General features: G+C 40.3%; 1 protein-coding gene across 1 annotated transcript in view; it reads left to right on the forward strand.

The window, feature by feature from the left end:
* sema4c (sema domain, immunoglobulin domain (Ig), transmembrane domain (TM) and short cytoplasmic domain, (semaphorin) 4C) overlaps positions 1 to 7933 on the forward strand; it is an 81080-nt gene extending 73147 nt beyond the window's left edge. The window contains exons 14-16 of the mRNA XM_079814817.1: positions 237 to 328; positions 3511 to 5458; positions 6782 to 7933. Coding sequence (XP_079670943.1) covers positions 237 to 328; positions 3511 to 4412 — 994 coding nt within the window. The 3' untranslated portion in view covers positions 4413 to 5458; positions 6782 to 7933. The remainder of the gene's footprint in view (positions 1 to 236; positions 329 to 3510; positions 5459 to 6781) is intronic.
* The last annotated feature ends 7159 nt before the right edge of the window (positions 7934 to 15092 follow it).

Below are 15092 nucleotides of genomic sequence, written 5' to 3' on the forward strand. Positions count from 1 at the left end.
ACTATACTCCATCTGCTCCTTTTCGGTCTATTGTGCTCTCCTCTTTATTTTCTTTCTGTTTCTACTCTTGCTCTCCTCCTCCGCTGCTCGCTCCTCATCATTTTGCAAAGGCTTTCCCTTTCCACACCCTCTGTTCTCCTCCACGGGTCCCTCTTTGTACTTTTAAGCTGCATCCCCATAGCAGTGTGTCTAACAGCCTTCTGACACATTGTCAATATTTGTGCTCCCCCCCACAGCTCCACATCCACACTCTCGCAGGACCTCATGCTGGAGAGGTTCAACCGAGGAAAAGCCAAGTTTGATAAGCCTTTCTCCATCCCCAGTCCTGGTACGTCAGACTTACGCTGCCCCCTACAGGCCCCCCTGCAGTGAGCGGTTTTCCATTAGGGGACACGCACACAGTGCAATCTGGTCAATGAAATTACTAACAAAAATAATAACAAATTAAATTAGAAAATGACTTACATTTTTTTATTTTAATTAAATAAAGTCAAATATAACAAGAAATAAATGATGTTAAATATTAATGCACTAACAATGTTTTCTAATGAAGAGAAATCTAGAAAGAATTTGATTTGTTTCAGATAATCCAATCATATTCAATAATGTCAGGGAATTGATCTACTTGAGCTGCAAGAGCTGAAGTTGAACAGACTAAAACAAAAAGCTATGGAAAAAATGTATACTGTTTTAATTAAGGCAGCGGCTTTTGCACTAAATGACAATAGCAACTAGATTATATTTACACTAAGTGAAAATAGCAGCATTTTCTTAGCGATAGTTGCTATTTACACTTAATAGCGTTAGATTCTATTTACACTATGTAAAAATAACAGATGCTATTTACACTTATAAATAGTGGCAGATACTATTTGCACCCCAGTGTTGTTGTACATTAAACAGTATGCAATAGTAACAGAGTGTAAATGACTATATTTATTAAAATTATTAAATGTATGCTGCCTTATTGGGACAATAAAGCCCTTTCTACACCTACCCCTTACTCATAAACACTTTACTATTAAAGCTGCTGTCCGTAAATTTTTTTGGTTAAAAATAATCCAAAATAAATTTTTTAGCAAGTACATAACCAGCCAGTGTACAAAACTAGAAGCTTTTTTAGGAAATTCTTCTTTTTGCGTCATTACATCAAATCTGTATACATAAAGAAGGAGTCCAGCTATTAGGCTGTATCGCATGTGAGGATGCTGCAGGTGGCAGATCATTTATAGCAATTTTCTCACAGCACCTGGAATAATTACATTTATCATTTTAATGGTGGATTGTAATCCAGAAAGGTCCAAACGACAATCATCAATGATAACTGGAGATTCACCCGTATGACAATTAGACTGTACAGAAATTGAAATCTACAGGTAGACACTAAATACAACACATAGTCACGCAATGCTGATGTTGTTAACATTAACAATTTGAGAGCAAAGTATAACAATAATAATAATTTGCACGGTTTGATGTGATATTTAATCACAGTAGGTAGCGCGATTTATTATGTTTTTTTTTCTCAGTTGGTCAGAACAAAAGTGGCAGACATGTTACTTATTCAGATGACATTTTCTGGTGAACATTCTTACTTCCAAGATGTAGAATCTGTGATTCCAAAGTACAGTATCCACACCGGTGCGCTGAATAAATGACAGCCACACATACTCCTCAAAACAATGGATTCATCCGCGCGGAGGAGCCGTGCCGACGCACAACCCACGCAAATTCCGCAAATAACTGCAATTGCAGATTTCAAACAGAGAGACAAAGAGGCAAAACTTACGGACTGCCGCTTTAAACCAACGTTAGACACTTTATTTTCACTTTTCAAATATTTTTAAAATGTTTCTTGAAAATAAATGCCTTTCGATCTGATATGTGATGGGAAAAGGGAGTAAAGCGAGTTTCGGGTTTCCGCAAAAGGCAGATTCGAACTAGCCTGGCTCCGCCCTCCTACGTACTTCCGCTCAATTTTCATTTTCCTTCAGTACTCCGTCTGGGACTGCTGTATATGCTTAGGTTTTCTACCGAACAATTTTTTACTGGTCCAATCAGCGAACAGAGGGTGTGGCTGAGAGCGATGACGTTGATGTCGTGCGCTAGTTTGAGTTGTAGTTCAGTAATGGTGGCGGTGAAAGATGCGCACTGGCACCGCTGGCACCGGGTGTGGCACTGGCACCGCTGACGAATATCCAGAAGTTAAAGCCGGAGTGTGGCGAGGTGGACGAGCTAGCGAGATCGGTGTGCGTGATTGAGAATGAGACACACCGGTCTCGAGTCCTCTCATGAGGCGACACCGGTGAAGGACGAGAGAGGACCTGGCCTGGATTTTAAGTTGTGTTTTGTTTATGTTTTGTTATGTATGTGCGCGGAAGTCGTCCGTGAGGGGCTGCCGGTTTTACTTTCATTTTGTGTTTATTATATGATTAAAAGTTGTTAAACGTTTGCCGGTTCCCGCCTCCTTCTTCCCTGAACAAACAAACTCCGTTACACGGAGCAAGAACAATCACTGCTGAGTTTTGTTGGTGGCCATGATGTTGTGGTCCGTGAAAAGTATTTTTCAGCTCGCTCCGTTAGTGGTGAAGGAGTTGCTGAAGCCGTCCGTCTCCCACCACCCGCAAAAAAAACCCAGGCTGAATTACCGACCGCTTTTTACAAACACCAGGGCCGTGTGGTAATGTAATTGCTCTCCGAATCCACATCTCTGAGTTTTCAAGAATATATCACTTCAAAATTCACTGTTTATATCCTTTTTAGACCCCTGCAGAGCACCGTGCGGTTGCGTGTGCTATAATTTGGATGCATTTCTAGACTTGTATTTCTTTAAATGCTGGCATGTGTTTACAAGAGCAAAATATTTCATCACCGCTCAAAAAATAAAAGAAGAAAAGCACGTAAACATTTGAATTGGGCTGTTATTTACGGCAGCATTTATTCTTATCATACCAAGCATATGATATTTTATTTACAGCATAATACATGTTATGATTGCACAAGATATGCACCACGAGAGCAGCGCGTTCCGATCACAAAACTCTCCTCTCCACCGTGAATAAATAACAATCCGAATGCACAAGGTTTTATCACTGACACTGTGAGAATCAAAGGCGAACGGCGCGTGACATACATCACGACCAAACGTTAGCGATTGGTTAGGCAGATCCAATAGTTTTAAACTTCAACAGAGTTCCTGCCTTCAAGAAAGTAAACGCTTGTCAATGGAGAGTGGCCAGACTCTATGTACAAATGAAATGTACGAGAGTCTGGTAAGACCAGGCTAGATTCGAACTCGATTTGCATCAAAACTTTCTGCCACATGCCTTACCCCTAAACTATTGCTACTATTGTCAATCTAGCATCTGCCGTAAATTTGTTGTCAGTGGGCAGAGTTAGTGTAAATAGCCTGTACTTAAATTGTACTTAATGTAAAATAGACATTTTGTTTAAATTAATGTTATTTCGTAAAAGTGAAATAAATCATGATATACTTTTTTTTCTTTTCAGATCATTCGAGGTTGAGAAATGTGACTGTGGTCGTTGGGTCGGATCTGGTATTGCCCTGCAATCTGGTTTCCAACTTGGCCCAGCCCTTCTGGGAGCTCAACGAGCGTGAACTCGCCCTGGTGGAAGGTGAGGCCATTGGGCCGCGTTTCGACCGAGCCCTCCGCTCCCTCGTTATCCCCCAAGCCGGTTCCCTTCAAGCGGGCCGTTACATCTGCTACTCGGAGGAGCAAGGCGTGAAGTTCCAGACGGAGAGATACCAGGTCGCAGTTGTAGCCAGCGCACCCGTCTTCATGGAGGCCCGCGCTCCTGACGGCAGCATGGGTTTATTCTGGGTGCTGGTGATCACGTTGGGTGCCGCTTGTCTGTTGCTGCTAATCGCGTCTTTGTACCTTCGCAGAAGACTGAAGTTGGCACTGGGCAAAGGGGCGGAAATGAAGCCGCTTGAGAGCACTTTAGTGTACCCCATTACTTTACCCAAAGAGCCTCCCACCCGGCCGTCATTCGTGCCGAGCAAGATGGCGAATGATGATGATCGCTTCTGGGAAACAGGAGCTAATTACTACTACTCGGATGGCTCCCTGAAAATTGTGCCCGGACATGCAATGTGCTCCACCGGCAGCACAGCATCTCCAAGTGCTATTCCCGGTCAACCCATTCACTCACCGAGCAGGTTGAGCCTTACCAACATTCGAAACTCAGGCACCAATGGATATATCCGCCTGAATCTGAGCACGGCCGGAGAGGAGAGGGCGAGCACGGGATCGGGAATAGGCATGGGAAGCGGACTCGGGCTGGGCAGCCGAGAGAACGATTACTCCAGTCCGTTCAAAGAGGAGCTCCGGAGAACTCTGCAGCAGAGGAGCGTGCTTCCCGACGCCAATCCCGAGGAGTCTTCTGTGTAGACCTCACAGGAACCACAGAAAACCTCACCTACCTCCATCCTGCTTGGGGAACTCTCTTCATCTTATTCACAACCTATTTCTTCTCTGTCAACACTTCTCTGCCGTGGTGAATATCTCCAGTGCCATAAGGCCACCGACATTCCCTTGGATTATTCTGGTTCTTATACATACTAACACTCAACCGAGACTGAACACATCTCGCAAAGTTTTTGTAAATGTCTGTATTTATTGGACCAGACCGACAGGGCCTTGTGTTGATCTTGGCTAACAGACGAACACAGGTACATCTCTGAGAGGAACCCAACCAGCCAAATGTAGCCGTCAGTCTGATCTGCGTAGGGCAGACGTCTGGCAACTTAATCATTTGGCAAGATGGAGGATACAGATCTTATTTTTGACGCCCAGAGGTTGCTTGCCTCAGTTAAAGCAGGTGTTTGGACATGTCTTTTGCACCCTTTTTGTGGGTAGAACACACGAGAGAGGAGACAAAAAGGACATGCATAAACTTAAATTGCAAGATGACAATCACGCTCTTCTCTCAAGAGGAAAAGTTATAGAGCGGGGAAAAACCAGAGTGAGCTGTAAACCCGAAGCAGGACTTGAATCATGAACAAATGCTTTGCCTTTCTTTCATTACAGCTCAATAACTTTTTTAAACTTTGTCTTTTTTCTGAGAATGTGTACTGAGCGTTGCAGCACTAATATATTGTGAGGTTTTTTCATGTCCGTTTATTGCAACTGTTAAAGACGTTTTTTTTATTTACAATTAATAGTTTCATCTGAAATGTGAAAGGATTACCAGTGGTAGTAGTTGTACTAAGACTGTGTTGGATGTGACAGCAAGTGCATTATTGTATATATTTGGCTTGAACTGCCAAATTAAGTACAACCCCAGTGTTTGCCTACATGATGGAATGAAACTTTACTTCTGGAATGGTATAGAAGACTCCGCCCATGTTCTGAAGCCGGATTGTTCTACATGGGATCCTTGATAAAGGGATCCTTGAAAAAGTCCAGGATGAGCAGCTACGGCTGATCAAACACAGGTAAGACTACAGCAAATCATACTTAATCCCAAATTTTATTTGGGAAGCTTAAAGGGTTAGTTCACCCAAAAAATCCAATTCTGTCATTAATTACTCACCCTCATGTCGTTCTGAACCCGTAAGACCTAAAAATTAAGATATTTTTGATGAAATCCGAGAGCTGTCTGACCCCCCATAGACAGCAACACAGCAGCCACTTTCAAGGCCCAGAAAGGTAGTAAAGACATCGTTAAAATCGTCCATGTGACTCCAGTGGTTCAACCTTAATGTTATGAAGCGACGAGAATCATTTTTGTGCGCCAAAAACAAAACAAAAAAATGACTTTATTCAACAATCTCTTCTCTTTCGTGTCAATCTCCTACGTGATTCACGTAAGCACCACAATGCTTGCATGTGGTGTTCGGCCAATAGTAAGCCGGCATTCTGGCAATAACGTTGCTGTCTATGGAGGGGTAAGAAAACTTGGATTTCATCAAAAATATCTTAATTTGTGCTCCGAAGAAGAACGAAGGTCTTGCGTGTTTGGAACGACATGAGGGTGAGTAATTAATGACAGAAATTTCATTTTTGAGTGAACTATCCCTTTAATTTTTTTGAAATTATATGAAGGTGTGAGACCTATTTATTACCATTCAAAAGTTTGGAGTCTAAGATTTTTTTCATGTTTTCGGAAGATGTCTCTTATACTCACCAATGCTACATTTATTTGATAAAAAATACAGAGAAAACTGTCATTTTATGAAATATTATTACAATTTAAAATAGTTTTTATTAGGAATCATTCAAATATGCTGATTAGAGGCTCAATAAACATTCTTTATTATTATTGTCAAGATTAAAAACAGTTGTGCTGCTTAATATTTATGTAGGGAAAAAAAAAAAAACACCCCAAACTTTTGAATAGTAGTGTATAAAAAGATTTTTGGAATGTTGCTATATGAGGTAGGCTAAAAGATTATTACTATAAAAAATATATCCTGTGTGTAATCATTTATAATATTTTTGTATACTTTTTTATTTGGTAACACTTTATTTTACAGTGTCCTTGTTACATATGTTACATGTACTTACCATAGTAATAACAGTAAATTATGCATAATTACATGCAACTAACCCTCAACCAAACCCTAATCCTACCATAACCCTATAGTAAGTACATGTAGTTCATTAATATTATTCAATACTTAAATATAATTACACTGTAACAATGACACCGTAAAATAAAGTGTAACCACATGCTGTTAAAGACCATATTTTGACGTGGTTTTGGTACAACATAAAACCTATAAACTAACTGACTATATATTTCTTATCTCTTTCAGTGTGGGCTTTGCGACTCTTAAACAGAGACTAAATACAAAAACAGGGTGAAAAGCGAAAGCAGAGGACATTTCATTCCATTGACTTTGATTGTGAAGACAAATGAAGGAGATTTCGATTATTCGTGACCCTGTGGGTGGAGAGGCACTACGATGCTCATCACTGGTCCATACTTTGTTGCATGATGTTCTGCAAAATATATTATATAAGTTTCAACACTAAAACAACAGTCTCACGTGTTTAAAAAAAAAAATATGAAAAACTTTTCGTACATGTGCCTCTTCACCTTGGGTGAAGCCAAAGCAGACTGCAGATATGTTTCTTCTGTTTCCTGTTTTTCTTTTTTAAATTCTCTGCTTTATGTTCTGGAATTTGTCCATTGCACAGAACTCAAGTATTGTCTGAAATCTTTGTTACTACTACTCTTGTTTTGGTGGAATGCTATTCTTTGTGGCATGAGAGCTTTACGATTTTTCAAGCGGCTTTCCATTCTGTCATTCGCTCTTTCCTAGTCTACAATCTAGTGTCCACCACATGGCATAAGAGGGAAGTTTACACTTGTTAGTAAAGATATTTGTACTGAAAAGTATGCTGAGAAATGTCAGATTAACAAGGACCGAATACTTTCTGCCAGGCCTTCTCAGGGTGGGCTTCTGACTCTCTTGAAATTGTAAAACTTCACTGTTCTTAATTTCAATAATCGCTTCGATAAGCCTGTCAAATGACTTTAAGTCAGATTTTAGTCTGACATACTTTCAACTCAGCAACCACAAGTGTTGCATATGCTTGTTTGCATCATGCATGGCTTTTTTGTACTGACCAGTATTCTCTGCTTGATAAAAAAGTGGTCATCTCAGTTCATTCAGTTCATCTCTCATGGCTTTAAATCTGCTGTTTCTTTGTGAGTTTTTGTATTACAAATATTTTCTCTTTTCTTGCATTTGAAGAAATCTTTAAAAATGTTGCTGTTATTTTTTTTCTCCTTTTTTAGGTAATTATGTTAAGTAACTTATTTTGCTTGTACAAAAAGTTGATATTTATTACCATTGTACATATGCCCTTATTTTTTATATATGTATATATCTAAAGGAAATAAAAGTAGAGATCAGTTCACACTCACAGTGAGTAGGTTGTGTATTGATTCAATTGACTTTGAAGAGGACCTATTATGCTTTTTTTCTACAATTTCAACTTTCTTTACTTTGTAATGTTGCTGTTTGAACGTGAAAAGGGTCTACAGGCACGACGCAAGTGTTTTCAGCAAGTTTCAGGCTGACGCAGTTATCATTTTCACGTCCTGCGCCACGTTGTTTAAATAGAAAATGCAGTTGTGCCCATGGGCATGCTGGTCTGAAAACAAGGTGTGTTCAGGCGCATTGTTGGCACGTTGTTATTTTGAGGCAACTGAAATGGACTGCGCCATTGACCAACTGGAACCTGGTCTAAACTCATTGGCGCAATATTTTTTTTCTTATTTAAAGAGCGTGTTAGTAATTTGCGCCTATTGGTGGGTGCACAACTAATGTACCCTTCGCTTTTTACACACACAGGGACACGCAGCAGCACACAAACATTTTTAAATATTACAAATAAAAGAATTCCTCTCTGGAGAAGCGTTCAGTCTTTCCGCTTGCAAATTCTGCCATGTAAATAGCGAATCCGCCATGGCACAAGCACAACTGGCTTTTAAAGGGAATGAGAGATGAGACTCTGATTGGTTTATTGCACATTACGCCCAAAACACACCCATTACTCATTAAGAGAATAGGGACAACCCTTTTATACCAATGCGCCGGGCGAGCTGACCATTTTTCCCATCGTTAAACTAGCAAAAGTGGAATTTGACATGCCGCGCCGTGCACTTTAGACCATGTGCTCAGATTGTTAAAATAGGGCCCTTATTCTCTATTTCAGTAAGCACTGTTTCTGAACTCCCTAAAACGCCTCGATTGTAGTCTCAAATTTTCTTCTGGGAACGTACACATCACAATGTTCCTCATTTAAACAATTCCTGCCCAAGGTAGACGCAAAATAAATGGTTGAGCTGAGTTGTGTTGAAACTCGTGGTAAGGGGTGTGACATTTCCAATTGACCATTTGCAACACACTGGTCCAGCCGACCAATCAGAGAACATAGTGCTTTTGGAAAGAGGAACTTCATAGGCCCTATCCCAAATGGCACCCTTAACCCTCGCGGTCTTCCTATGAGTCCGCACTTTCAAGGCGTAACGCCGCTTTGACTGTCGGGAAGAAGTCCGTTGAGGAACCCACACCAGTGTGGGCTCGGCAGAAGTGCGAATCGAGGGCGCATATCGACCTCTAAGGGGGGCGCTCGCGAGCACCCTTCTGAGACCTAGAATGACAAATGGGACACCCTACGGTCTTGTCCACAAGACCGAAAGTGCATATGAAGTGTGCCATTTGGGACAGGGCCATAGAGACAGGAACTAAACAGAGCATTACTGAGAGAATGGGAAGAGAGGTGCTGCAACAATGTAAAATATGTGTAAAATTATGTATTTTTTTTTTTACATTCAAGCAGAAAGACCTATTCTAGTAGACGCCAAAAACAAAACTAAAAGGGCATAATAGGTCCTCTTTAAAATGCCATTGAAATGTCATGTGCAACATTTGTTGGTAATGCAAAATGGCTATATAGTGGTTTTCATGTTGCTTCTGCTAAACAGTCTCTCCTGCTTAGTATCTGTATTTTTCTCTTTAATCTGTGCATCTAAACACACTCTTGCATGTACAGCAGGGCAGCCACAGCTGTGTGTGACATCAGCAGTCTGGTCTGAGTGCATCATCAATGTCTACACAGCTGGGCCTTCTGCTTGGAACAATCTCTATACCATTATAGGACACCAGTCACAGCTGTCTGTTAAATGAAGAGAGGAAGAGAGAAACCCAGAGATCACAGCATATTATTTGGTGAACACAATCACCGACTTCACGATTTTCACATGAACATAAATAGATTGAGAATGGTGAAGAAAAAACAACCAGTTATGTAACCCTGTTCAATCTGTGAATACTGTGAAAAATATAAATATTACATAAATATGTATACAATATTTGCTTTCTATTTAGGTGACACTACCATTTTTTCTATCCAGCATTGCAGATGTTTCAGTAAAGACATTTATAATGCTACAAAAGATTTCTATTTTCAAATAAACGCTGTTCTTCTGACCTTTCTATTCATCAAAGAATCCTGAAATTTCCATCATTTCCATAAAAATTTTAGGCAGCAAATCAGCATATTAGAATGATTTCTGGAGGATCATGTGACACTGAAAACTGGAGTAATGCTGAAAATTCTGACTTGCATCACAGGAATACATTACATTTTAAAGGTGCTGTATGTAAGAATGACAGCTAGTGGTTGAAATGGGTACTGCAGTCCAAATTCAAAATATAGTTTGCCCAGCCCTCTCCTTCTCAGACTCGACGCTCACGCTGGTTGCTAGTTTGAGGACACGCAACAGGAACGAGCGCAATTGACAATGGAAGGTGAGGAGGCTGATTTATACTTCTGCATCAGACCTACGCCGTATCCTCTACGCCGCAATTTACACGCCGGTTTTCATTTATACTTCTGCGTTGTTGTCCGCGTCAATGTGCAATTACACATGCAGACCGCTAGTAGGCAGTGTCCACAGGCATGTTGATGGTGTAACCCACAGTATCAAAGCAAAAGCCGAAGAAGAAGCAGCTTGTTGTGTACATTGTCGGAGTTGCAGCAGCAATGATGGCAGCAAATAGAAAACAACTTTTCTTGCAGCTTGAGTTGTTGTATCTAATACAAATTAAGCATCTCTAGTAGATTAGTAGAGTTAACTAAGAGGCGATCTGGCACTGGAATGCGTTTTAAAATCATGCAGAGTGCTCGTGGCCGCTGTTTTCAGTATTGGTGGCTCGTGCACAGACTAGCGCTTCAATCGATTGCTGTTGCGGAGACTTTATCCGTTCCGTTGAAATCTCAAAACGAAATGCACCCAAATGTGTCCCTGTTCTTGCAATCACTGATTAACATATTTGGTTTTAATGAGAAAATAAATAAACTATAAAATGGTGGATTAGAGCCCAGAACCTCTGGCACACTTAACAAAAATTCTACCAGAATCAAGAGCTCACCCACACTCATAGTGGATCTATGTATTTATTCACTAACATAAAGAATCTCTGGACTACAAAATATTGTGTTATATAGCAGATGTAAGGATGAAACTATCATCCCATTTCTGGACACACACACACACACACTCCTATCACAGATTTTTTTATTTTTTTATTGACCTGAGGAAGGGGCTCTGGCAGACCAATCATAGTGATTGCGGTCCACGTTGAATTGACGCATTGTTACGTCATAGGCTACGCGTGCAACACACAGCCTACGGCGTACACTTGATGCAGAAGTATATATTGGGCTTTACACACTGTTAGTTGATTCATTGATTTATCCGCATTTTATGCTCACGTTCATAGAGATTTTTAGATGGATGACAAGGCTTTTTAGGTCGGGTAGAATCTGCAATCTCTGGCTCAGTTTGTTTGCTGGCTTCAATGGTTGCAATACGCTGTGTTTTGCGCCTAGTGGCAACCTGTGGTGCCGAAATACTATTGGGTAAACTGGCAACGTGCGGTATCGCACAGACCAAAACAAAAACAGACATTAATTTCCGACACGGAACGCACATTTCAAAATTAAATAACTGGCTGTAGCATTGTTTTTCAGAGAAACAATTATGTGAACTAAATATATGCAAACATATTATGGTATTTTTATGCTTTTGGTACAGTCAAAAACTTTAAAGGATACAGCACCTTTAAAATAACAATAATAATATTATTAATAAATATTATTAATAGTAATAATATTTCCCAACATTAGTGTGTCACTGTATTTTTGATCAAATAAATGCAGCCTTGTTGAGCATAGGGTACTCCTTTGAAAAAAAAATTTGTTAAATCATACAGACCTTAAACTTTTGAATAGTGTAACCGGAGAAGAGATAATAAGGCAATTTTTTTTTTTTTTTTCAATGATTCTTTTTTATGACCAATCTTGAGACAGCAGAATTAACTCAGTATTTATTTACTTCGATTTTTTCACAATTTTTCTCTGAACTTTGCCACAGGCCCTATATATTATATTAAAGGCTGAACACGTAATGCTTGCGTACATGCTGTCGCCATTTTCACAGACTGGCCTTTTTGGGGTTTGCGCGGGGATGATGATGGTATAGTTTCAAACCTATTTCATAGTTTGCGTTCTCGAGACACCAAGTGCTGTTGCCGTGCGGATGGGGTCCGGAACGCATTGGGGGTTTTCTGTTTTAGCTGAGGATGGTGTTTAAGTGGCGCCAAATTAAATAACTAATCAGTTTTTACAACAGAAATTAATCAATCAATCTAAAGCAAAATGAATTTCCTATTATCACTGTAAAGCTGCATTATAGCAATCTGTGTTGTAAAAAGCGCTATATAAATGAAGGTGACTTGACTATACAACCTCGGAGGTCCTCACTGTAAAATCCCCTGCTATAACTAATTCCACTTGTTTGTAGGCAAATTCAGCCACAAAAGCTCATAAAGACAAAAGCTGCATTGGGTGACAGTGTGAAGTCCTCTAACAATCTCTGCAGGACCAGTCTGGCCCTGTTACCTTCAATCATTGGTAGATTTCCAAGGTGTTTCTGCAGAATGTTCAGTCAAGCACTTCTGGCTCGGACACACTGACCTCAAGCCAAGCCTGTTTGCCAAGCTCTCAGCAGATGCCCATCGCTTTGTAATAGGAAAAAGTAGAAATATTACATTAATATATGTGTACAATTTTATCTGGAAAATATAGGCTTTCTATCAGTTTGGCTTTATTTATATTTTTTCCCATCCACCACTACAGTACTGTAAAATAGATACATTTTGGTTAATTTGGTTTTTAAAAAATAATAATAATAATAATAATGTTTTTATTCAGCAAGGACACATTAAATGGATTTTCTGTTTTAAATAAATGCTGTTGTTGTTTTTTTTACTTTCTATTCATCAAAGAATTCTGAAAAAATATAATTAAACAGCACAGCAGTGATAATAATCAGACATGTTTATTAAGCTCCAAATCAGCATATTAGAATGATTTCTGAAGGATCATGACAATGGATGAATTAATTTTACTGACATTACAGCGTCTAATTGATGGGGATTACAATAATGATGATGATCAACGAGTTTGCAACTGGTACAAAGCAAACTGTCATGCCAGTTTCAGATTCACCTGAACTGCTTTTATTCTTGGTGGCAGCTGGTTGCTGCAGACTGTTTTCAAGGACTGTCACAGCTAAGGCTTTCACGGACGAAATGCATGGCATTTTAAAAGATAAACTGTGCTTACCAATCTCTGGCATAAAATGAATTGCATTAGCCTACATAAACAATGCAGTGTCTCTTCAGGTATTTCTTTCATGCATTCAGTCAAAAGATCAATCACAGCACGGAAATATCTGAAACATTTTTATGTGCATATATTCACATGAAAAATAAGTTACATCACTTGAATGATTACAAAAACGCTCACACTCTTTGCTTTTACTTCAAGGCTCCCTGTATCTCAAGATTTCTGAGTGTCCTTCTGTTGGCGTCAAGAATATTTACTGAATCATTTTCCCTTTATACTCTATTAATTTCTTTAACCAGAACAGGCTTCACAGGAAATCGCAATAGCTAGCATTAATTATAAAGAAATAATTAATCCAAAAATGAAAACGCTGTCCCTTGTGTTTCCAAATCCCAAAACAATATGAGAGCAACATTCCAACCCAGTCTCATGGCAAATTATAATTATTTAAAGTTTTGGTAATTTTTGGGCAAATTCAAAACATGAATTTGTACGAATCCATTGTTTTGTATTTAATTGTTCATAAGTTAGGTATGATCTGCTTACACCGCCCTGGCGCTTCGGTTTAGGGATGGGGTTAAGAGTGAACCTTCATGTTTAATTTTTTAATTAAAATTTAAAATTTTTGTGCAAATCACAAAAATGACTTTACAATGCTACCACGGACAATATCAAAGAGTTTAAAGTCTAAACGGAAGTTGTGAAATTCTTTTCTTCCCTATTTTGACAAACACCAATCAGGCATAACATTATGATCCCCTTCCTAGTATTGTGTTGGTCTCACTTTTGCTGACCCGTGAAGGCATGGACTCCACTAGACCCCTGAAGGTGTGCTTTGGTGTCTGGCTCCGAGATGTTAGCAGCAGATCCTTTAAGTCCTGTAAGTTGTGAGGTAGGGCCTCCATGGATCCGACTTGTTTGTTCAGCTCATCCCACAGATGCTCGATTGGATTTAGGATCTGGGGAATTTGAAGTCAACACCTCAAACTCGTTGTTGTGCTCCTCAAACCATTCCTGAACCATGTTTGCTTTGTGGCAGGGCACATTATCCTGCAGAAAGAGGCCACGGCCACCAGGGAATACCGTTTCCATGAAAGAGTGTACATGATCTGCAACAATGCTTAGGTAGGTGGTACGTGTCAAAGTAACATCCACATAGATGGCAGGACCCAAGGTTTCCCAGCAGAACATTGCCCAAAGCATCACAGTGCCTCCGCCGGCTTGCCTTCTTCCCATAGTGCATCCTGGTGCCATGTGTTCCCCAGGTAAGCAATGCACACACACTCTGCCATCCACGTGATGTAAAAGAAAATGTGATTCATCAGACCAGGCCACCTTCTTCCATTGCTCCGTGGTCGAGTTCTGATGCTCACATGCCCACTGTTGGCGCTTTCGGCAGTGGACTAAGGTCAGCATGGGCACCCTGACTGGTCTGCAGCCCAATACGCAACAAACTGTGGTGCACTGTGTATTCTGACACCTTTCTATCAGAACCAACATTAACTTCTTGAGCAATTGGAGCTACAGTCGCTCGTCTGTTTGATCAGACCACACAAGCCAGCCTTTGCTCCCCACGTGCATCAATGAGCCTTGGCCGCCCAGGATCCTGCCACCGGTTCACCACTGTTCCTTCCTCGGACCACTTTTGATAGATACTGACCACTGCAGACCAGGAACACCCCACAAGAGCTGCAGTTTTGGAGATGCTCTGACCCGGTTGTCTAGCCATCACAATTTGGCCTTTGTCAAACTCGCTCACTCCTCACTCATTTTTGCTGCTTCTAAAGGCTGCAATATACTCCGCAAGAACCGGGAAAAAAGTTCTCGTTCCCAGGGCTGCGAGAACAAAATGACGTCATTTTGTTCTCGGAGCCCTGGTTTGGGAGTTCTCGCAGCTCGTTCTCGACACATCGTCTG

Source organism: Gobio gobio, assembly GCF_949357685.1.
Source record: "Gobio gobio genome assembly, chromosome: 4".
NCBI lineage: Eukaryota > Metazoa > Chordata > Actinopteri > Cypriniformes > Gobionidae > Gobio > Gobio gobio.